Raw genomic sequence first — 25,596 nt, 5'->3', positions numbered from 1 at the left:
GCTTAACACAGAGCTGTTTGCAAGGAACCCACTCATGCCAAGAAAAAGCTGCTTTCCCACCGAGCCGTAGGTGATGGCGTTCAGCTGCCGAGTTACTGGGTGCTTTCTTCAACACACAGGCTGCCAGGTTACTATGCAGTTTTTTGGCTGCAGCTTAATATAACTTAATACTCTAAGGGGTCATGCTTGCTAGAAACTTGCAGACTTGACGAAATGGATGATAATCGAATGTTTCATAAGGATAAATATCCGATACCTTCAAGATAATATCTTAAATAGAGAATGACATCTTACAACTTTGCACAATGCTATAAAGCAAGATCACAATAATGACTATAGTGATGAGGGGGAACAGTTTCAGGTCTCAAACTTAAAGATGTCAAAATTATATTTTATGTATTACAATTTGCCAAATGCTGCTATTCTAGTTACTTAACTCTCAATTACAGCAGTAGAAAATGCTTAAATTATTGAACGAAAGGACGCCAAGTACACCATCCAGTCTTTTTTAATAGTTCACAGCTTTCTGCTGCTATGTGTGTGCTGTGGATGCCCACAAATGAACATCCTTTTGCTCCCAGGGATGGTGAAATATGCAGGCCCATGTAAGCAGATGTCCTACTGCACTACCATTACCTGCCACGGAATGATGCCAGTTGTCAACATATGTCCTCTTAATGGCCTTAAAACTAATAAAGAAGGACTACCCAAATGGAAAATCATCTAAAAACCTGGAACAACTAAAATCCTTGCAACAAAGTGACATATTTTCTTTAGAAGTGGGCATTTAGAATTGTATTTTAAATCCTTCACTGATTAACAGCTGTAGACTTATGCATTTAAAATGTTTCAAAGGGTTATACAGCTCAGAGCAGAAGTTTAGAACAGGATGATCAGCATTTTCTAGGCCCTACCACCTTTTTTTTACACTCTGGAGCCGTCAGACATTTTCGAGGGAACTCTTTCTTTCAAAACATCCCCCCAAAAAGCTAATCCTGGTGCTTTGTGAAATTTCGGTCTGTGAAACGCTTTTAAGATTACTGTTGGGAAATATGACTCATTATAACAAACTACATTAGGAAATGTGATTTGCCATTGTCATAAATCACTCTGCTTGTGTATATAAAACTATTTGCTGCAAAGCACTTTAACCTTGTTTTCAGACTCTAAGCTCTTAAATCTAGCACGCCAGATAAGAATATTTTTTGTAGATAATTACGTTATAAATTTCCTTCCTTTACTCGACATGAAAATAAATAATATAGAATATCTGGAACGGGTTCCACCACTGTAACGGCGAAATGCCATTGGAAGGCACTGTATGACACCATATAATGAATTGTTGAATGATAAGATCCCTATGGGTCAGTGTATTATCAAAAGTAAAAGATATACATTTTAATAAAAAATAAAAACAATGTAAATGAAAGCTTTGGGCAAACCTTTTCGGCCACGAGATAAGGTAGCCCATTGGAGTGTGCTTAAATCATTTTTAGTAATTTCAGTTTGTGGAATGGTTGATAAAAATGCTAATTGTACAATACCACTTCAGCACAATATATAGTAATCTCAAATATACCGAACCCTAGTGCATTCTACACATTTTATACATTTGTGCCAGATGGCCATTATCAGTACATTGCAAACACAAACAGATGAAGGACGGATCGCTGAAACGTTTCACTCACCCTCAGTCACAGAACTGAGTTGAATCCATCATCGTTCTTTAGTTCACTTTGTCACCCCAGTTCAGAAACAGCTATATGCAAATCAGCCTTGACCTTGTGCCTCATGTTTATTTAATTTATTAAAAAAGTTTTATATAGCGTTGGCTAGACCCGGAGTTATCAGAGCCCTTTACATAGGATCCACAGAAATTATAAAATTACTTCAGTTACACGTTACATCAGTTACTAGAAAAACATTTCAAGAGTGTAGAAGACAAAATAAATGGAGTTTAGAAGGGTAAGGGGGTGGGGTAAAGGGGTAGGAGTTAGAATGGAGAGACGAAGGAGGGTCTGTCAAAAGTCCAGCAGGGTAGGTGATGACCGAGGGGGATGTCCACAGTCCATCTTGTCTTTAGCTATCAGGTAGCTCCACCAGGCATCAGCCAAACAGCTAGGTCTCAACGGGAAAACAATTAAAGAGCAAAAGCAGCGGCGGGGAACAAACAGGACAAATGTCAGAGGTCCGGCTGGGTAGTTGACGGCCATGGCAGTGTGACGGAGGCAATCTCCTCTATAGCTGTCGGTGCAGCTCCACCGGGATTCGGCCATGTATGCGTTTCGGGTTCCACCAGAATAAAGAGAGGAACAGGAGGTGATCCAAAGTCAAGATTCAAGAGGGGTAGAGGGTAGGGAGAAGTAAGGTCAGGAGAGACATCGGTCCTAGTGTTACTGGGGAGAGCCTTCAGCAACGTTCTCCAGCTGGCCACTGGGACAAAGATTGGGAGAGAAGGGACAGACTCCAGGTTCAGAGCTTCTTGTGGTGTAAAGTCTCCCCTGGCGGCCATCTTAAGGTCAGGCAATAAGTGCAAACCCCTGTGGGTCCCCACATCCGGGTCCTTTTCAAGGATTGCTAAGACCCTTCCTGGGGCCCTGCTATTAGTGCTTTCCCCCTTCAGGGTGCCTCTGGGGTGCCCCTGCGCCATACCTGCAAATGGGAGGGACGGCATCCATTTTGGAGTCAGGCGGGCGCCCCCGGGTCTCCTTCCCTCTCAGTCTCTGTGTTTCAGCCGGGAGTTTCTGTTTTAGAGCCCCTTCAATAACTGCAGTTCGTTATGTTGCACACAACCCTTCCTTCTCAGCTCGCTGGTAGTGTTTTAATTTCGGTCTCTCACTTTCTGTGTCTGCAGTGTTCGTTTACAGCCGCAGCCCTCTCAATCTGGCTTGGTGCATTACCTGCGTGCCTCCAATATGGCTACCTTCGTCTGAAATACACTGAGCTGCCCCACATGCAGCGCTCATATCGACTCTCGTTCCCTGCAACACAGCGGTTGTCTATATCCTGCAGCCGCAACCCCAAGTTTGGCGGGTCTCTGCCTCAGCGCCCCGGGCCTGGAAAGTCCAGCCCGAAGTGTGCCAAGCTAGGTCTTCCTTGGACCAGAAACAAGCATCCTGGGACCGGTTTCAGGGTAACTCCCCTCAGCAGACAGGTTAGTTGAATTCAGTGGCAAAGTGAGCATGAGACCCATGTCTGGACATCCCTGCCAACTTAAGGCGAACAACGCAAACACAAAGAGATGATGGACAGAGTGCTGCAAGTTTTCAGACACTCACCCCTGGTCACAGATCTGGGTTGAATTCATCATCGTTCTGTAGCTTATTTCGCCACCCCAGTTCAGACCAAGCTATATGCAAATCAGTCTTGACCCTGCTGTTAAAAAGGGTTCCAAAGACAACCGGTAACCAAAGACCCTTTTATGTTGCCCGGCGGTATCGCCTCTATGACCCACCAATATTAATCAATGAAGAAGCAGGCGCTGGAGACTGGAAGGCAGGAAACGAGGATTTTATTCTCTCCGGAGGAGAACACATCAATTCAGACAGCAAGTATCGTCACGAGGTGCTCTAACCACATCTCTGAGGCCTGGCCTCTTATACTAGGGTTTATGACCTTTATTGCACATAACACATTCTCGCAATACTTTAGTACTTGAAAGAGCATCCTCGGAATCTCCCCTTCAGACCCGTTCCCACATACATTTACAGTTGGATTTCCCACCCCGGTCACAACAGGTGATGGTTGTCGCACAGCAGGGCATTCCGCCGATTCACGGAATGCATGGGGTTGGTCGGATCTCATGGGGTGGGGGCTTTGATCGATTCGGGGGTCTTTTGATGGGGAGGGGAAGCTTCCTACTGTACGGGGTAATAAACAGTATCCGCAGGGCCAGGTGGCGGCCTGGGAACAAGGAAGACAAACGGGGACACAGGAAAAGGGGGTTTGCATCAAAAGGGTTTGAGGCCATGAAAGGAATGAGGGGAGGTGTCGCGCTGGGAACAGGATGGGATTCCGTGGTGAAGCTGCGCTGAAGAGGGGTTTATGACCCAAGGCATGAGAGAGCGGGGGTTGTCAGCATGCGGGGGAATGCTTGCGAGGTTAAGAGAGAGAGAGAGAGACGCGCTGGCTATCAGCGAGGGGCAGGGAGGCCATGGTGCTCAAAATGGCTGCCGCTTACGCGCACGAATGGGCTTGGAAAAGGGGCAAGATGGCGCCGATAATGTTCACCAAGTTTGTATTTATTTTCCACAGTCCTCCCTTTAACATTTCCAAGACATCTTGCTGGCCTATTTCCTATCTACACCTATATGCAGCGATCATAAGTAAGGGAGAGGGGACTTAGGCGAAAGAACTGTACATAAACATCACATTATAAACATCATATTGAAAAATCTCATCATTTAGTAGGCGGGTTCATCGTTAAGTTGGTTGCAGAAAAAGTCATCGTAATGCAATATCAGACTAGAATTATGTAGCGAGGGCGTTGGGTACAGATCATAGAATAAGAACTGGTAAGTTATCATATAAGTAAGTCCTTTTTGTATACGGCGGGTGCATAGTCAGTCCAATGGTGGTTGGGAGAGAAAGGAGAGATAGTAAAAATATCAGAGTTCTCGTGGTCTTTTGTCGTCTTCTGTTGGCACTGTTAAGCACCTGGATTACAATTCGGTCTGTCAACAGGAATGTTCATGTGGATTGAGTCGTTGGAGGTCTGCGGGCAGGGGTACATTTTGTCTTGTTTTGCCAGGCCTCATAGGAGCAATGCGTTACGGTTTTGGAGCAGGTGCACTTTCTTTTGTAACGCAGAGCATAGATTTGCAATAAAAAATGCGATTGTTCCTGATTTGTGAGATCTGTTTGTTTCTTGGGTCTGGGTGGTGAGCATTTCCAGTCGCTTCCATCATCTTCGAGGCGTTCAGCAGCGGGTAGAACCACATACTTTGTTCATCTTTTCTTTAGAGGCGACCCTTGGTGGAATTCTAGGTCACCGTTCTAAGATTAACATAGTTCGTGGTCTACTTAGTCGGAGCTCCCTCCCTTCTGACGCAGGGAGTACTCTTCTCTGGGTAGCTCAGTAGGATTTGGAGGAACTTGGGAGTTCGGGTGGAAAGGTGCGGGTGTGAACAGTCCTTATGGTAGGTCGGAGGAGGAGGGGATGGAGCAAGGCCAAGTCGGGAACAGATCAGGGGGACGGAGGGTTTGCGACAGGCGGGTCCGTAACCATGTTCAGAGAGCGGGCACTTTTTGGCACATGTTGATCATAGAGCAGGGGCTTCAGGTCAGCCCTTTCCTTAGCTTTGTTTGAAACAGTGCCCCGTCCTGCGACTCCTTACTGCTGTGGTCTCGCCTCGGCCTCCGTCGCTGATGTTCCACAATCCGCAGTCAGGCCGCGTGCTCCCACATCCGGTCTCTTTCCCCTCCGACAGTGATACCCTTAAATGAGTGTTTGAAAAGACAGTCTTTAGAGATTTTGCAGAAAAAGGTAATTACATAAATCTATTTTCTCTCCCAACACCAAGCAACTGGGGTAAGCACTCGCTACATTTGAGATTTTTTTGCGGCTAACGTATAAACAATTGATGATGGATTTGCTGGATTCCTTACAACTTCCTTTTGTTGGCTAATTCTTTGACGCTTTGATGATTATTACGTTCATTTGTCATATGTCTATTATAGTAGATGTCAGTTCTTCTGGCAGAGACCCATTTCCCTAGTACGAGTCTTGAAAGGCTAGGCTGGTCTTCAGGGCCTTGTATTTTACAAAAAGTGCAACGTGCTATTCACCATAGTCTGATAGGCATCCTTCTGAGGGATGAACATAGGCTAAACAAGTCTTCATTACATCAAAACATCTTATTTTCAGCAAGGCTTACAGCAACAAGGTCTTTCGATTTTCGATCTAATTTTTAACTTTGCATACATCTTTCTAACTTTCTATATAAATCCTCGCAACCTGGTTACTACAAAAACTCGGGGGGGTGGTTTGCGATAATTATTAAACTTATCCTCGGGGAAGGTGGGATCTTATGAAAAACGATTAGGAACACAGCGAATCGGAGCAAGGGGCGTTTTTCAAGTTCTCGTTCAGGGCAGCTGATACCAAACTGGGGGCATTTTGGGTAGATGGGGGTGTCTCGATCATTTCTTACAGCTTGGGGTACGGAGACAGTTTTCAATGGGGATGGTCGCATTACCACAGACACATTTTATCATAGAAGCCACTGACAAATAGTTCCCTGAGAGTGGGTCAAATTTAGGGAACCTTAGTCGTCTTACCTGTCCCTTTCCTATCGGTCAATTTAAATTTCATCCATATTTTAGTAGAAAAGGAGAGGTAGTAACGTGGTACCGATACAATTTTATTTAGGACAAATTTGTGCAAATACTTGTGGTATTTGGGGCCAATCAGGAGGTGCACCAGGTTCGCCAATTAGGTGCCAGTTGCTAGGAAGAGGGAAAGTGTGGAGGGGTGGAAGAGTGAGTGAGAGAGAGAGAGAGAGAGAGAGAGAGGGAGAGAGAGTAAGAGAGAGAGAGAGAGAGAGACAGACAATAGGCCAAACAGTACACGTGTGACATGGGGAATGACCGTGTATTGTTTGGGCTATTCAGTGCGTTACCTAACGTTTAGACGTTTCGGGTCTGTGTTAGGATGTAGAAAGCATGCAGTTTTGGGACAGAAGAGCATTAGATCAGGTAAAAAGGTCGTGCATTGGGTAGAGCGTCCTTGTTGTGCCGTTTTGCAGCGTTAGTCCGTCTTCATGCATCGGGCGTGACGTGGTTCCAGATCCCTTATGATACTCTAATCGGGATTCTAATGTAACCTGCAGAGGGAAAAAGGGGGAAAAAGGGGGGGGGTAGGGGGACAACATTCGAACACATCAAATGTATGGGCACGAAAGTCCTTTACTTACCACATACTCGTACTTATCTCTTCGGGATATAATCCCTTAGGGTTCTGGTTTCCTAAAGTCATGGGGGCAGGCAATGTGATAGGTTGTTCATGGGGAGGTTCGAGGATGGCATTAAGGATCGTGTGTAGTGAAAACGCTAAAAAGAGGAATCAGAGGTGCCTAGCGTGAGGTACCCGGTTTTGTAGATGTATCCGGCCATCGGGATCCCTAAATCATTCCCAAAGCTGTGATGTTCTAAGGCATATCAGTTCTTCGTTCAACCCTGTACCTTAGTACCTTCGACCACCATATCTTTATATCATTTTATCAATTACACCGTTTTACTTTACCCATTCTCAGAAGTCGAGGTCCTTCTTCATACGTCAGTTCCTGAGCTTAGTCGCATATCTTGGAGGCAGCGTGTCATACCTTTGATTCGACCATCAACCCAGGGCCGAACAACCATTTCTCGGATAACCTTAAAAAAAGAGCAGAACAGTTGCGCACAGAAAAACCCTCCCACCGATACCCGCATTTACAAAAGTATGCGATGCCTATCCATAGCTTTTTAAGACCTTTATTTGTAGAATTATTCAGTACGTAAAATGTGAGAGCGCAATTCATATTTTGGCCTGACATGTCGTCGATGGAAGCACATACAGTAGGGGGTTATTTTGTAGCACAAGAACATGTAAAAAAGGTCTAATTAATTATTTGCAAGTAACCAAAAACATTTCATTGCGTGACGAAGGAACCAGGGGCATTTCAGTTCATAAATGGAAACACAGTCAAGCTCATCGTAATCACATTTCCTAGATGTAAACCGCGGGTGTGCATCATAAGCGACGTTATGTATCAGTTACAACAAATATCAAAAATAAATTGTTCATTGAAATCAACATTTTACGGAACCCTTCTTAAATGTTCGCCAAGTGAACCCTCCTCCCTTTAACATCGAGTGCGCAATGGTTCGTATATATATATATATATCTTAGTACATCAAGTTTCATTAGCTAAGGAACACCACGAGGCATCCGTTAGTTTCCATTGATACCAGCGCCATTTTGGGCGAGGCCGGTTTAGTCCGGAAGTAGCATCAGGGGCAAAATACCCCCGACAATTGGCGGTTGGACCAGAGTCCCTTTCGGCAGTTCAAAAGAAAACTGTGCTAACAGAGGGGCTGGTGGTGTGGACCGTCAATCAAGAGAGGGAGGGGGTAGAGTCTCTCTTACCGGGTCATGTTGATGTTCAGCCGGAACTTGCTCGAGTTCGTTAGCCCATAATGTTCCTGGGTGGTTCAGACGGAAGTTGATGCAGACACGAGAGCACCGCCATCTTGTTGCTGTGCCGTGGTTATTTCATTTGAGATCAATGCAACTGTTCCTCACCGGAAGCCTGAAGGGGCCGAGGGCTCTTGGGACTTTGGTAGAATCTTCAAAGTCGAGGGGATGTTTGTCGATGGTGGGGGCTTGCGCCCAGGTGGGCAAGCGCCCGAGTTGCAATTTCGGACAAAGTTACTCCAGCGGCCTAGACCCGCCTTTCGAGGGCCCAGACGCCATTTTGAGACCCTGCAGCAACCGCCCTTCGTTGTATCTATCAGGAGAGGAAGAAACTTCTTGTGATGGCGAAAGACGGAGCATCATGTTGCTGGAGCAGGACATTTTGGTTCGGGGCGCCAGGGTGCAGCAGTGGAGCCTTCATCTGGGGAGGTGAGGGAGGCTCACCCGTGCCGTCTCCCTCTCCCGGCGCATCCTACACCGTCCCTTGGAATCAGGGGCGCACATGATGACCACCCTACACCCCTGATTCCGACTCTTGGGGGACCACTGTACGTCCGGTGCTCCGTAAATATGCCCGTCGGACATTGTATGTCCTGTACTGAGAAAGTATACCAGTCGGGCATTGTATGTCCTGTGTTGCGGAAATATACCAGCCGGGCATTATATTTCCTGTGCAGCGTAGGTATATGGCCGTCGCCCGGCTGGAGGACATCGGCGTCGGGCCAGGGCAGGGAAGCCTCCTACCTGTGGAGGTGGAAGAGGCTCGTCCGCGTCGCCTCTTCCTCCCTGCCCACCCTGCATCCGTTCGATGGAGAAATTCGTGATGGCCGGACCAGGAGATACAAGGGAGGGGGTCATTTTCATCCGCCCCCTCCCTACTCGCGGTCCGGGGGACGCCATCCCTGGAAGGGTAGTATGGGAAGACCATTTCATTGCCTGCTGTGTGGAGTCTCCAGTACCTTCTCGCCAGCGATCTCTTTTTGGCCCATGGTTGCTGGCAGGCCCCGCCCCACACGTGCTATGTGTTTCGGATGGGCGGGACCATCGAACTGTTACATTTCGAGGACTCCCGGAGTGAGCATAACATGTTTTGTATTTTTCCTATTAGTCAAGTTTGCTTTTTAGAGAGTTCTACTAGTTATTCTATTTACTGTTGGTTGTGTGTTTTACCGTAATTAAATCCTAAGTTATATAATAGACGCTTGGCTTTCTTGAGTCTTTTCTCTAACGGGGGGTTGTTTACACTGACCTGCAGTTGTGTTTGTTTTTCAGAGTGGGGGAGCAACAGAGAGCAATCAGTCCCAGAACTCTAACATGTCGTTAAAATTGGTCTGACGAAATCTGTGCCACCGAGCATAATCGAACGGGGTGGTTCTATCTGTCCTGTCCGTACTAGTCTGATTGGTTTTTATTTCGTGCCTTTTCCCTTTCTGTCGGCCTGTCCTTTCTGTCGACCCTCCATTCCTACCTATGCTCTGCAAAGTCGGACATTGGGCTTTCCAGTGCCCGAGACATTTACAGAAAGCACATTGGTTTTGTTTTAAATCTGTCCGTCCTGTGCGTAATGTCAGGGGATTACCTTCGGGTCGTTGTGTTCCGGGGTTGGCTTGTCGGCACATCCCTTTACACCGTTCGCTTTTCATGTCTACTTCTCGAGACTGTGCCATCGCTGGCCCTTCCCTTTGCCTACTAGACGTTTGGAGGGTTGTCCGTCGTGTCCCTTCACCTTCTCCGAATTCGTCGCCTTCCCTTCGTCGTGCGGCTTCTTTGCGCCACATACCGAGACTATCGAGCATAATAGGTGTTGTTTCATTCCTACGAAGGGCTATTTCTACTGTTTCTATTTTGTCGAGATCAAAGGATCCTCTCAGTGGCCACTGTCTTTCTCGATCCTTTTTCGTATATTTATGCCACAGCTCACTATAGGCTATAGCAATTAATCCATGCTTCATGAACATGTCCTTATTAGGGGTGCCTTCCAGCGGAGCCGGATGGTTCATCTCTAATAAGCGGTCCGGGCTAAACAGGCTACTAACCAGTGGGGAGAAGACAGGCATGACGGATCACAATGGGATAATAGTCAGCACTACCTATCTTATCACTGCGCGCAAAGACTAGACAGAATATTTCTATTCTACGTTGTTTGCACGTAGTGAATACCTCATGAACCAATTCTGAGCAATCAATGTTAGGTCAAAAATAAAAAATCAATATGGTCAATGGGGAGAATAAGTAGGCTCGCAAAGGTTCGCGTCACCTACCCTTTCACTATCTGTAAAGAGGGGACCTATTTTTCCCTGTTTGCAGACAGAGAATCTCCAGAAAACAATCTATAACAGTTAATCAATGGGGGGAAGGGGCAATTGTTCAGTGGGGGAGAAAGATAGGTCCGACGGGTGCGTACCTATCCTTCGCTGTTTATAAAGGGAGAGGCTGTTGTTTCTCCGTTTGTAGACAGTGAATCTCCAATAAATTAACAAAAAGTAATACTAGTATTTTCTCAACAATTATCAATCACTTTCAATTATCTATCACTTTCGCAATTTGTCGTGTTTACACGACCTTACCCGGACCGCATGGACAGTTTCTCGTCTTCCGAATCCAGCGCCCGATCGTCCTCTTCTCTTCGTACTTCTCGTGGCACTCCTGATGGTTCCCAGTCAGGACCGCAGATCACTCGAGAGAGGTCTGTTCGGAACTAGTGAAGTTCGGATGATCGGCTGTCAGACGAGGGTCTATCGGACAGGGTACCTTCCGATCGTTGCAGTCGTTCACTCTGTCGTCGGGACCTCTCCCACTGGATCCACGAGTCGCTGATGGGCCCCACGTTTGGGACGCCAATTGTTAAAAAGGGTTCCAAAGACAACCGGTAACCAAAGACCCTTTTATGTTGCCCGGCGGTATCGCCTCTATGACCCACCAATATTAATCAATGAAGAAGCAGGCGCTGGAGACTGGAAGGCAGGAAACGAGGATTTTATTCTCTCCGGAGGAGAACACATCAATTCAGACAGCAAGTATCGTCACGAGGTGCTCTAACCACATCTCTGAGGCCTGGCCTCTTATACTAGGGTTTATGACCTTTATTGCACATAACACATTCTCGCAATACTTTAGTACTTGGAAGAACATCCTCGGAATCTCCCCTTCAGACCCGTTCCCACATACATTTACAGTTGGATTTCCCACCCCGGTCACAACAGGTGATGGTTGTCGCACAGCAGGGCATTCCGCCGATTCACGGAATGCATGGGGTTGGTCGGATCTCATGGGGTGGGGGCTTTGATCGATTCGGGGGTCTTTTGATGGGGAGGGGAAGCTTCCTACTGTACGGGGTAATAAACAGTATCCACAGGGCCAGGTGGCGGCCTGGGAACAAGGAAGACAAACGGGGACACAGGAAAAGGGGGTTTGCATCAAAAGGGTTTGAGGCCATGAAAGGAATGAGGGGAGGTGTCGCGCTGGGAACAGGATGGGATTCCGTGGTGAAGCTGCGCTGAAGAGGGGTTTATGACCCAAGGCATGAGAGAGCGGGGGTTGTCAGCGTGCGGGGGAATGCTTGCGAGGTTAAGAGAGAGAGAGAGACGCGCTGGCTATCAGCGAGGGGCAGGGAGGCCATGGTGCTCAAAATGGCTGCCGCTTACGCGCACGAATGGGCTTGGAAAAGGGGCAAGATGGCGCCGATAATGTTCACCAAGTTTGTATTTATTTTCCACACTGCGCCTAATGGGAACAGCCCAGCCCGAACTGCCAAGCCAGGTCTTCCCTGGACCGGAAACAAGCATCCTGGTACTCTTGTCTGGGTAACACCCCTCAGGCTAGCTTGAATCCAGTGGCAAAGTGAGCACATTCCCACACTGACTTGTTAATTTTCACTTTCATTTGTGCATTTGAAATAACTTATGAAAAATATATCTGTGTTTTTATCATGTGTGGATTTAGCCCACTTTGGCCCTCACTATGATTAATTAGTCCACCAGATATTGGTACAAGAGGGCCAGAATTGTGGAATCCGGCAGGTACTCCCATACCCAAATACTACAGAATGGTGCCTGTTGTCAACATGTGTCCTCTTTGATTTAAAGCTTTCTTCCCAGAATAGGAAGTAACTATATAGACAGAGATACCAGGCACTTTACCAAGTGTTTTTTTCCTTGATTTCGAGGAGAAAATCAATCATATTTTACACCTGATCTGAGCAGGATGAAAGTGTCAGTGGGAGGAGTGGGGGTGGGGGGCTGGTAGAGAGTGCTTGTTAATTTTGGAACAGACTTTGAGCATCTTGAGGGACTTGGCTTTCTCTGAACAGTTGTATACATGTTGTACAGAGTGTGCAATGAAGATATTGCATATTTCTGTGGTTGATTGTTAATGTGAACTAGGCTACTCGTGAAGTGTATGGTATAAGGTCACGGTTGCACATAACACATACTTGCTACACCTAAGGGGAGTTGTATCTGTTCGGGCATTAATGATGCTTCATATTATTCTGAGTTATTTAGTACTTAATTTCAGGCCTCAAATGCCATGCTGGTTTATAGAGTAATGTGTACAAAATAATCTTGGATGATATCATCTGAGAACACTGCAGTCCTGAATTCCTTTCCCTGTACCTCTCTGCTCCCCAGTTCTATACCTCCCTCACCCTGTCAGAGAAAACACTAATATAAGATCAGTCTCAGACACCTTCCTATGACCCAGAACCATCTTTTACCCTCTCCATCAAGTTGATGGTCCATCTCCTAATGATCCTGGAAACAGCATACAATGTCACCTATATCACACGTTATTTAAAGCACTTGCACTCACAGGTACCCACAGAGCCCACACTCAGAAAAGCTAGAGGACACCTGTAATAAGCGGTACCCTAACCCCCCGGAACTGCTCCAGTGATCATTGGTATCTCCATGCAGTGCTACATGCCTGCAGAGTGCCTGGAACCACTAGTACTGCTTCCCACCTTTTTTACCTTGAGACACCCACTACAGTTCCAAGGTTCAAGGGCTTAGAAGCAGAAAATGAAGACATCGGAGACAGTAGGAGACGAGAGCAACCACAGCACCGAAACCGCCCTCATCGCCGCCACGGATGACATCAGGACCCTGCTAGACAACGGAGAAACAGCAGCCCTCATCCTCCTGGACCTATCAGCCTCCTTCGACACAGTCTGCCAACGCACCGTACGCACACGCCTACACAACGCTGGAATCCAAGGGAAGGCCCTGGACTAAACCACATCCTTCCTCTCCGGCAGCACCCAGAGTGTCTGCCTTCCCCAATGCCACTGAGATCATCTGCGGCGTTCCCCAGGGCTCGTCCCTCAGCCCGAGGCTGTTCAACATCTACATGGCACCCCTCGCCCACATCGCCCGTCAACACGACCTCAACACGATCTCCTATGCCGACGACACCCAGCTGATCATCTCCCTCACCAATGACCTTCACACAGCGAAAACCAACCTCCACGAACGACTGAAGGCCATCGCCGACTGGATGATGGATCGTCAACTGAAGCTGAATGCGGACAAAACAGAGGTCCTCGTCCTTGGGTCCACCGCTTTGGCCTGGGACAACTCCTGGTGGGTGACCGCACTGAGAACCGCTCCAACTCCCACAGACCATGCACGCAACCTGGGGGTCATCCTCGACTCCACCCTCACCATGACTAAGCAGGTCAACTCCATCTCCTCCTCCTGCTTCAACACCCTCTGAATGCTACGCAGGATCTTCGAATGGATCCCAACTGAAACAAGAAGAACAGTCACCCAGGCCCTCGTCACCAGCAGGCTGGACTATGGCAACGCCCTCTACACAGGAGCATCGGCCAAACTTCTAAGACGGCTGCAACGCATCCAAAACGCCTTGGCATGTCTGATCCTCGACATCCCCCGCCGCAGCCACCTCACCCCCCACCTGAGAAACCTACACTGGCTCCCCGTCAACAAGAGGATAACCTTCAAGATCCTCACCCACGCACACAAGGCACTCCACGACACCGGCCCAGTGTACCTTAACAGACGACTCAGCTTCTACACCCCCACCCGCAAGCTCCGCTCTGCCGACCTCGCCCTCGCCGCTGTCCCCCGCATCCGAAGAACGACAGCCGGAGGCAGATCCTTCGCCCACCTCGCCGCCAAAGCCTGGAACACCCTCCCCACCAACCTACGGCAGACCCAAGACCTACTGGCCTTCAGAAGACTTCTCAAGACCTGGCTCTTTGATCAGTAGCAGCGTTCGACACCCCACCCTTGAGACCCTCACGGGTATGTAGTGCACTTTACAAGTGTCCTGATTGGTTGATTGATTGATTGATTGATTGCATCACTTTATCCTCTTTCCGATAGCCATTTTCCTCATCATAAAAAGGTTTCACATGTATTGTAGGGTTGAGGAACCCATTTTGGACTGTGTCCATAATCGACTTAAAATTTAGAGAACTTTGCTCCATAATTTTCTCTTCTTTAAAACTGACCCTTAGACTGACAGGATAATCCATAGACAGCATATACAGCTATGACCTTTAGAGAACCTATCCAGCAAGACATTCTTTAAAGATTTCATAACACAAGCTGCCACGGATCTAGGGTTGGACCAAAAGCAGCCCTGGTGAAAATACTAAACCATCCCCGCTTCTTCAATCTCCTTGTGCTGCTTGTCTCTTTCGGTCAATCCATTATTTCTCTCTCCTTTTTCCTCTTTCTCTTCTCCCTCTCTAATAGTGTTCTCTCTACCTTCAATGCAAATAATCTCTGTGAGTGACAAAGGTCAAACACCATGCCACACCTTTGTTATTATTACTCATTTGAGGTGCACAAAATAGGACACCCAGGGACCCATATGGGCACCAATGATAATAGCGTGAGCAAACTGGTGAGTACCAACCAGCAGCTTCCTTGGTGATGCCTAATTGAGGTACTTTCTGACCTCTCACACTTTTTTCTAGTTTTGCTCTTGAGATGAGGTGTTATTTGGTGTATTGACAAACATTTTAAATCTAAACACTGGTAACTAGGAATCACTGGCACCTTGGCGAAGCCAGCTTCTTGGCAGAGATAGTTTCAGACTGCCCCTGGTACTCTAAAAAAGAATAGTGTTCCCCCATAATCTGGTCTTGTGTATTATGGGAAAGTGACAGAGGTACCAGGAGAGGCAATGGGCTTTAAAAACTGACCTCCAAGGGTGCTAAACCACCTGTAACGCCTGGTGGGATAAAAGGCCAGTCCAGCACTGTGTAGATCCGACCTTATCATGTAAAATGTGTTTTGCTCATTGAATACATTCCCTTATTGCATGTTTTAGTGACAACAATAATTTATTGTATACACTATCCACTCACTTACAGCACAATCCATCAATTTCAAACTTATTAAATTTTTAAAACTCTTTAAAAAGACAAGTTTTGTTAGTTTTTTATGTAAGTTAAAGATAATTGGCCAATCATAAGAGTGACAGAATCTACCAATAGCATGTTAGTCAGTCACATATCTTTCAAAAGTTTAGACCGTTAAAATCAATTGCATATAAACTTTTAACTGTTCACATTTTCCAGTAGTTTTTCTACAACTTTGGGCCTCATTACGATGTTGGTTGGAGTTTTCTCCTCCCAACACTGACTCGGAATCTGGACCGACCAAATTGCAGTTAGCTGTTCCACCTGACCGATATATGTTTGGTCTTATTCATATTTACTCCTATGGGAGCCTGTGTTCCGCCTGACATCACAGGCTCCTATGGGGAAATGCTGGTGTGTGGAAAACTCTGCACCCTGTTGCAGGCACCGTAAGGTGCCTAATACCACCGAAGTAAATAAAAGCAACCTAGTTTTTCCCGTTAGTAAGTCTTAATATCACTCCAGCACAGTTTGATTCTTAGTTGAGCTGCACCCTCACACAACTGATTTTCGCTTGTCATGTGGTGGATTTAGTAAATCCTCAGTAGAGTAGTAATATAAAAACATTACTGAGCTCCTTCCTCTCAGAGAGGGAGTTGTAGCCCTTGGTGGGACCAGGAATTCCCACGAGGAGGAGAAACCCAAATGATGAAGCATGCCACCTTCGGTGGGTGAGGGATATCGTCCTTAAAGGGATTATCCTACAGGTTTTCATGTGTGATTTTTGCACGTCACTTGGCATGTTTGTTTAGTTATTCTTAGACCCAAGGATTTCTTTGGCGGTATTGTGTAATTAATTGGGGATATAATCCTTGCGGGTCGTTAAAATTTCCCTCGGACAGTCCTTTAATTTCTGTGTACAACACACCACATGGTGCCTGCCACACAGTGCAGGGTTTTATAGGGGGGGGGGGTGCCTTATGTACCCCCCGACCCACAAATGGAGGCCTCAGGATTAAGGTTGCCCTGCTAGATGTCCCAAAAGTCACTTTCCGACAGCTTTTTCGTTTAGGACAGGCCGACTCAGTAAGTCTGTTGGAAACTGACATCATAATTGCTCGGTTGGAAAAGCCCTCTGTAGAGCTGTACGATGCGGGTCCGACCGACATGAATTCTCCGTGAGCTGTTCGGAACCGATTCAGAAAGACAGTGCGGTTACAAGCAGTCCGCCACCATCGTAATCGGTAGGCCAGATTGTAAACCGACCGTTGAAAGGGTTCCGACATGGTCTAGGAGATTCTGACTGTCGGGAGAAGGCTTTCTATCCGACATCGTAATCAGCCCTTTAATATCAACACTTAGTAAGCAACACAATTTATCATCAACAAATTTTCAGAAAGTGTAAAATTACTCTTATTTTTCAAGTATTTTATTACACAACTAATGAGTGTATATAATGCTTCTTTAAAATAGGAAGCTATTGTAGAGCATGCAGTTCTACTCCCAGACTAAAGAGGCAAAAATACATCTCCATCTGTAGTGCAGGTGGTTCAGGACATATACAGAGATTATATTTCATTGTTTCAAGCAAGTTTTTACAAAGTCTACATTTTTATTTTAAATGTAGACCAAAACAAAAAAGCTACAGCCCTATTAAGTACTTTTGAATTAAATATTTAATGAAGTTAATTACATTGAATTATTGTTTTTAGATTAATTAAAAACCCACCTAAAACAAAATGTTTATATTTATTATGTTTTAAGAGTTACAAAATATTTATGTGTGGAATTAATTAAATGTAATTTAATTATTATAAAAATAAAGTTGCATTTATATTTAACATAACACATTTTGTTAAAATGTTATCATAAAATATTATTTATGTTTTCGTTATATATACATTTTGGCAATAATTGTTTATGAATTGCATTTAGTTTACACTTTTGTGGATGGGTGTCTATCCCTCCCTAAACCGCTCCGTGGCCCTAGTAAACTTACAAGCATAAGGAACACCCCAAATTAAACATGAGAAGTTAAGGGGGAGATTTTCACTTGTAGGTCTGTGAATTGAATGTTGTATTAAGTAAGAAGTACAACTGTTGTATTACTTTATGCACTACAAAATGTAGTTTGTAAATCAGGCAAAAATGAATTGCACGAGGATACAAAGGCAATCCTGGAAATGTCAGCATTTATATATCTTCCGTGCAACAAGCACCTGCTCAACCAATATTGTTGTACTATCCATTCCAAATATTAAGCCCTCATGTTTTCCAAAGCTCTACCTTCAGACTAATTCACATTTTGAATCAGGTGCAGAACTCCCTGCAGTTCTGCCAGGGAATTTAAGTTTTCCACATCATGCATGAGTAGTTCGCCTAGTCCAGGTTTTTGCTATGCATCATTCTGGGACTTGTAGTCCTGGTTCTTTAATGGGCTACGAACGGACTACAAATCCCAGAATCCAAAGCAGACATCAAGACTTTTAGAACTCACGACCTTTGAAACTTTACAATTAATTCTGTTCTACTTGAGTTTTTAATACATATTGTTTTACATCTATGGAGGGCCTAAAAAAGGAGTTCCTAACTCCTGACTTTCAAGGAGAGCTAGCTAAGTTAATTGACCGCCCCATCACACCTGCCTCTGGCTGCTTAAGGTTCCCTTGCACCTGATAGCCTGCCTTGCATTCCTGAGGCACACTGTGAAGCAGGGGGTGTTGCTGCAGCTTATCTTTTCGCATAAATCTGAAACCACCCAGTGTTGGCTCTTAAGTCAGTTATTAATGGACCGCCTTATATATCCTCATGTGTGAATATGATCATTGCATTATGCAATGTAAGCCAGGAACGAAGGAGGCAGACACGGACGCTCTTATCTTGACGATGAACAGGGCGCCATCATTAGCGTGGACGCGGCAGACACTGTGCACATAGTTTTGCACTGTCTGGAGGGTGCGTCACACTGAAGGGGGGTAAAAAACGAGGGTCTGACTGCGGTTAACAGCCCGCTAATTGGCTGGGACTGTTTCTCGAATTCTTGATCTCTGGCTGGCGGTTAGGGGGGCAAAGGGCACATTAATCACCGGGGCCGCTGCCGTCCCGCAGAAGCATGGTGTGTGTCACAACTGCAGAAAGGGTTCGAGATGCTGAGGAGAAATTAGGATGATAAATGCCGCAGGCACAGAAGCCGGGACTGCGGTTACACTACTGTGTGCTGATGTACACAAACACTTAACTCATTACTGGCTGCTCTTTCAAGTGAGGTGGGCATGCTAAGTGTGGTGGTCATTAGGCGCGCCATAATTTACTGCGTCCTTCAAGGGCGTGACATCATGTTTCCTCTGACAGCCTCTTACGCGCTCTTTTCGAGGCCTGAAAGAGGGTCACACTGCAATGCATCTAGGAAAAGCAGTCTCTTTGGAAAAAAGCAGCCTCCATTTCTGCAGCTATGGACATGGAAAATATACCTACTCATCCATCAAACAAGTGAATGAGTATTTTGTTTTTAATTGCCTTGATTAATCCACAAGTCTGAGCCACTGCCGAATTGTACATGCACTTACGAATATTTGTTTTTCTACGTTTTCTTGACCAATACAAATTGACTTTTGTCTGTAACAAGCTGCCTCTGACATTCATCAAAACAAATGGCTACGAATGCAACACAAAGGTAGTATGTGATGCACCGCACGCATCTTTAGACGGGTTATTGCTGCAGTGAACGTATGTCCATAAATCAATACTCATGTGTACATAACAGAAAACTCCTCTCGCAATCTAAATAAACGCGGGACAAACAGGCAACCGAGCCGACCAATAACCCATATATACTCTCAGACATTGCATAATTTGGTAAACAAATAGGGTGCGGTGCAAAAAGCAGAGGCTGTGTCATGGGTGTCAACAACCTGCAGGTCAAACCTTTCTATGTCCTGTAATGAGTCTGAGCTTCTCTAGGGCAAGTCAAGGTTGCTGCCTTAGGACTTCACCCCTACAGTGCCAAATCAGAAGGAAAAATGCCATGTTATATAGTAAACAGAATGCACTACTAAGTCAAGTCCTTTTGTTTCTGGAACACTGAAATTCCTTTCATAGCAACGTCTAGTCTTTTATAAACGCCTGAAGCGCCTTGTGGCCCAGAGTGGTGCTTTTTGGTCAGTGCTTCCAAATCATGAGCACTGCATTGTACTAGATTTGTAAAAGAAGACGTAGAATCTGAAGATACAGTTGACTGTTCCCCCGAGGCATGAAACTTGGAAGAAGTCTCCTGCTCTTAGGGAGCCTTTGTCCCAGTGAATCAAGTCTAGAACACATTCTTCCCTGGATGCTAGTCACAGAAGGTGATGGAGAGTGGCCCGCAAGGGTAGCTCATTGAGGATCTGAATAGAAGCCCCTAGCTTAGGTAGTAGTTCAACTTGATTTGGTCCTCATGGTCAATAGCATCTTGATTGCCCAACACAAAGGTTTTTTTTTTTTAATTTGGCACTCCGTTTGATATCCTAGGATATTTCAAACTTTGAAGTTCCAATTTCGAAAAACATAGTAGCACTCTACCTAGGGGCAATTTGTAAGTTACGAACATTTGAAATGAAAACACATGCTTAATTGTAGTGAAATTCGTTAATCTTGCATTCACTTTGGAAAATGGTCATACAATTTATTATGTGAAAGCCGACTGCCTTATAGGTCCTTTCTTGCTCTGTAGGAATTAGGATACAACGTAGGGAACATCTTTTACTCATTCTTGTATATATGCATAGCTGTACACTGCAAGGCATGCACTTACACATGCCTTACAGTATGATATTTAATTATGATTTCAGGTTGTAAGTTAACAAAATCTATTAAAATTGAATGAAATACAGTAAATATAGTTTAATCTTTAATAGTTCTGATATTGATTTCCCTTGACAGCGTTGTTGCTTTGAATACATCTTTAGAAAATGATAAGTAAAACCCAGAAATTGAAATATTAACCTAATAAAGCCTGTAACATTTTACATTCACAGCTCCCTAACTTTATCAACACAACCCTCCCTCCACATGATCAAGTTACGGCACAAGAGATAGATAGCTACTTCCGGCAAGAGCTAATCTACAAGAGGAATGAAAGAATGGCAAAACGTGTCATGGCTCTTTTAAAGGAGAACAGGGATAGAAGTTTCTTCTTTGCATTTGGAGCAGGTAAGGCGAAATAATTTTCTGTACTGAAATTAGAGCAAATTTCTTTTGAAAATATACTGTCCTGATATTCATTGTTTAATCACTTGCCTTATTTGCATCTTTCCATTTTGCACAAAATTCTTCCCTCTTGTAATCACATCTACCATACTGTGTAGCATTTTCAATCTCAATTACAGATGCAGGGAGAAAGTACTCAGAGGTATTAGCAGAACCTTATATGTTCACTTTACTGCTCCAAAATATGCTTCATTACCTTTAAGGCGGTTCACAGAAATTGGCATATAATAAATCATATGACTGTGAGCTAACTGTGTTCAGGTACTTCACTTTTCTCACTTTGAATATAATATCTTTATAATGCAGAATAACATGGTGACTGCTTTCTAAGAAGCTGCTATAGATTGAGCATATAGGATAAAGTTACCCTTTCTGCCTCTGGATCTCAAATGGGATTTAGTTGACTCTACTTGATAAAGGTTGAAGGTCTAACTGTATTTACAAAGACGTAAAGGTGAAAGCCACATTGGGCTATACTAACTATGGGCTAATTGCTGCTACAATGTATGTTACAAATATTTATTAGCTTGATCGACATTTTATATAACATTGCCATACCTAATAATCTTGCACTGGCATTTTATATTCCACGTAACCTTTTTTAGTGATATTCCTATATATTGATATTTGTCTATTTTATTGCAGTTTAGATTTGATTTGATTTTAGTTTAAAAAAATCACCGCACACCTATACACAATATACACCGTGTATTATTGATCACCTGGAGATCCAAGGCTGCCAGGGTCCATTAGTAACATTTGCACCTTACTCTGTACTCACTCTACCAAGCAATTGAGACCTGGGTTACTGGCTGAGTTTAGCCTTTACTCGACAAACTGATTATTCATTCTTTATTAAAAAAGAAGGATTTTACCTCTCACTGAATCCTCTGGAATTCAATAGTTTACCAAACTCAAGTCAGAAGTTGGTGTGTAATTAGATACTTATTAAGCCAGTTTTGAAGAAAGCAGAACAATTGTGCATTTACTTCTTGTTCTCCTTTGAAGCAAATTATTTGGCTGCTACACTTCTGTAACTATCAAAGACCAAGGGCTAAAGTTAGATCATGGCACACGGGATACTCCGTCCACAGTATTACAAGTGCATTATATCCTATGGCAGGTGTAATATGGCGGACAGGATATCCGTCACGTTTGTGATGGAGTATCCCATCTGCCACAATCTAATTCAGGCCCTAAGTACATGACATCTACCTTATTTTTTAAATTTGTGTGTTTTCTTATCATTTCAGCAATTTGATATGCACCTTTATGCCTTTTCATGATTATCTCTCCCTGCGATCTACATGTCTTGCCAAATGTGTTATTAATCCTTTTTGAATTATGGAAAAAGAAAATGTCTTCTTTTTCCTAAAGAGTTTTGGAAAATTGTTGTTCTTCTTACCATATCTTTTCTATGTTTACAATACTTCAAATGTCAGCGACCAAAAGGAGGTTCATTCATAACCAAAATCTAAGTACACGGTTTTGGCCATTGTAATAGGGACTTATACATGATTACTCTTGAGAGTCACATCGTATGTAGATGTGTTTTATAGTAGAGTCTTCAAGATAGTTTCATTTATCAAACACTATTAATGAATTAAATCACATTTACAATTAGTACCAAAAAGACCACTCTGGAAATCATTTAGCATATTCACACGGGAAACATCATTTACAACGATGTCTTTTCCACGCTTGACGTTTTTAACGATCCACTTACCCCGCAAACGTCTCTTCAACGAGGGAGCCTTCAACGACTGTCTTCACCACGCAAGTGGTATTCCTTTTGGTCGTCCAGCATGTAAGTTCTGCGTGGCCTTGGGGGGTTGGGAGGGTCTCCCCCCATTTAAAAAAAAAAAACGAGCAGGCTACATACAGTAAAAAAACGCCTAAAGTGTCAATAAAAAAAAAAAAAAGAGCTGCACCGAAGACGTGGCGAGTACGTCATAATTTAAGTCCTTTTTTTAGTTTTTGTAGACGTGTTTTAACGCATATTTCGAAGGAGGATGGAAGTAAGAGCTGGTGAACGTAACGTTTTTGAAATGCGAGGTAAGAACTTGCGTTCTAAAAAGCTGCGTGGTACAGCCACTTGCGAAGAAAAATTCGCGTGGTAATGCCATGCGGGGTATTTGTGTTCGTGGTAAAGTCATATATTCATTCACACTCTTCCATCATAATTTTAAATTTGTCCTACATTTATTTCAAATGTAAATCAGAGAGTATGTTAATTTGCTCCACTAATTAAGTGCACATTCTCAAAACATGGCTAGTCCTCCCCTTTCCTTCCTTTACAGTTTGTAGTTCCTTGCTGCAATATTCATGTAGTCAATGCCAGATGAAACCTATTGTAATTTTAACATAGTTCCCTACACTGGGGTTTCATATTAAAACAGATTCTTATTAATTGAGGCCTCTTTTTATTCTACACTTTGACCTTCTGAAACATATTTTGCATATGACCATCAAACTCCATGTATAAAAAATACAAGACACGTTGCGATGTGAAGGTGAATTTAGCTTTATATGTGTTTTATTTGAGCTCCCACAAAATAGTTGGCTGGAAGGCTCCACTGAGAAAAGTCACTGGCCTCTCACAGCTTTGGTGAAACTCAAGATGTGTTCTATGTCGGGTCCTGGGAGAGGCAAGAACCGAGGCTCAGGGATCAACAATTTAAAAAACAATACAGTTAAACAATAAATGGATCCTGGTATAAAGCACGCATGCCACATTGATTGGTTCACAAGATTCTCTGGCATCATGCTAGACAATGTGATACGTGGTCTAGATAGGCCTTCAACATAGATAGAACAAAGTACCAACCAAACTGAAGTTAAGTCTGACAAAATCTACATACTTCATATTACTAAACTGAGCTTCTCAATTTAATCTCTCATCAAGAAAAAAAAAGTAACTGTAGTGAGATACTTTTTCTAATGTAGATCCAATTGATAGAATAGGGGATCTATCAGTCAGCAGTGGTAATAACGTAAATAATAATTGGAACAAGAATGAGTTTCTTCATCTGTATAAGTTGTCTTATACACTCACTTTTCCAAATGATGTATGACATAGACACTAACCGAAATTAAGTGTTTACGTTTTACTTTCAATAAGAATTATGACAGAATAATATGGCTGTTGTGGATATTGTAAACATCAATAGCAATTGTGATATTTTTACTATCCTGTTGGAAATGGGATACTAGGGCAGATGTCTTCGACTCTGGATTTCTTTTAACACCAATAAATAAGGAAGCAGAAAAGACTGGCAAGTTAAAAATTGGCACATTGTCTTGAGTGCAGAACTGACATGCACACATTGCACCACCCTTGAACATAGTGGGGGATTCTGGAAAATGGGAGTGGCACACACCCCTCTCCAGCCATTTAATAAGGCTGAGGAGGAGTTTATGAAATCCTCTTATTAGTACCCGGGCAATGATACAAGATAGACAATGAATGAATGCACATGTTAGCTAGTATGTGGACTACAATTATCATTCTATACAATGCAATATATACTTTACAAGGAGGTTGCAAAACAAAAAAACATATTTGTGTAAAGAAAAAACAAATGTACCCATCAAAAGAACATTGAACTTGAAATAGGAAAAATATGTGAACTTGGCACAAAATTGGAAGCACATATCATGTCAATCATATTAATGTAGTTCCTTCACAAAGTACTTCAACAGCCCAGGTTAACATGATAAGTTACACAATATCTTTTTGTGAACTTTGACTAATTTTTTGAGTTCCAAAAAGAAGTTGAAGGAATAAAGCAGCCAGAAAACAAGAGAGACATTGTGCATTGAAAAAGAAGGGGCAAAAGAATATAGTTTCAGGTAGGTGTGGTACAGAAGGAAATGGTACTGATTTCACCTGTGCTATCACAGCATACTTGTCTAAACACATTTGGGGCTATTTCCAAAGGTAAGTAGCACAGGTGAGTAAGTTACATGTGTTACTTTACTCTTACACATTTGAAGGACTTTACTAATTTTGGCTATTCACCATTTACAATTGTACAGTTGTTCAAAAGAGTAGCCTTACATGTCTACACACCCTGAATTTAGGGGACACACATGGCCAACCACTGCTACTGGAAAATCCTCCTGTGGAAAATAATGGCGACAGGGACTTAAAATAGAACCTCTTGGGAAATAATGTCAAAATAAAAACATTTATTTCAACCTTTTTAAAAATATACACATATAAATATTGTCAAAACATATATATAACTAAAAAATAAATAATATATTATGACAACATATTTCTTCTTTGGCTCGATAGTGAGCAGTCGTGTTTCTGCAATGCCCAGACCTACTCCCACTGTACTCTGAGCACGTTACAATAGCAAATGTCACGTTCATCCTGCAGATTCAATGCTCACACCAGAGACTTCTCCTCTGGTGGTTGAAAATAAAGGGCTTCTTTTGTGTTTATCTTGTTTAGATGATGGAATCAATATTAATGGGGGAGCCTACACAAGTCCTGCCTTTCTTGAGATTAACAAGAAGATCTTTGTACAGCAGAATGAAAGGGAATCAGAGAGGATGTCGGTGTCAGTTTCCAAAATTCAACCTATATGTCATAACAGGCATGCTGTGCAACAGGAATTCCTGGCTGGGATAGATCTCCCTCACTCTGTGATAGCCCTCCTACAGTTTCACTGATATACCAACCCATTGGGGCGTAGTCATAAAAACAATGTTTCTGCAGTTCTCTATTAAATATTCTTGCATGCCTTGGTGAATGAGCCCCAAAACATCTAAAGCAGGAATACAGCGAGAATTCTGAACTTACCATTCTCATAGATGCTTTTGTGAATGAGACCCTTAT

At 43.7% G+C, this 25,596-nt stretch overlaps 1 protein-coding gene across 1 annotated transcript in view; it reads left to right on the top strand.

Moving 5' to 3' along the window:
- LOC147747152 (metalloprotease TIKI2-like) overlaps window positions 1–25,596 on the top strand; it is a 580,526-nt gene that overhangs the window by 316,138 nt on the left and 238,792 nt on the right. Inside the window, exon 4 of the mRNA XM_086952399.1 lies at window positions 20,516–20,690. Coding sequence (XP_086808525.1) covers window positions 20,516–20,690 — 175 coding nt within the window. The remainder of the gene's footprint in view (window positions 1–20,515; window positions 20,691–25,596) is intronic.

Source organism: Lissotriton vulgaris, chromosome 1_1, assembly GCF_964263255.1.
Source record: "Lissotriton vulgaris chromosome 1_1, aLisVul1.2, whole genome shotgun sequence".
In the NCBI taxonomy this organism is placed as follows: domain Eukaryota; kingdom Metazoa; phylum Chordata; class Amphibia; order Caudata; family Salamandridae; genus Lissotriton; species Lissotriton vulgaris.
Note: the sequence above shows the minus strand (reverse complement) of the source record. Positions and strands in the feature narration are given on the sequence as shown.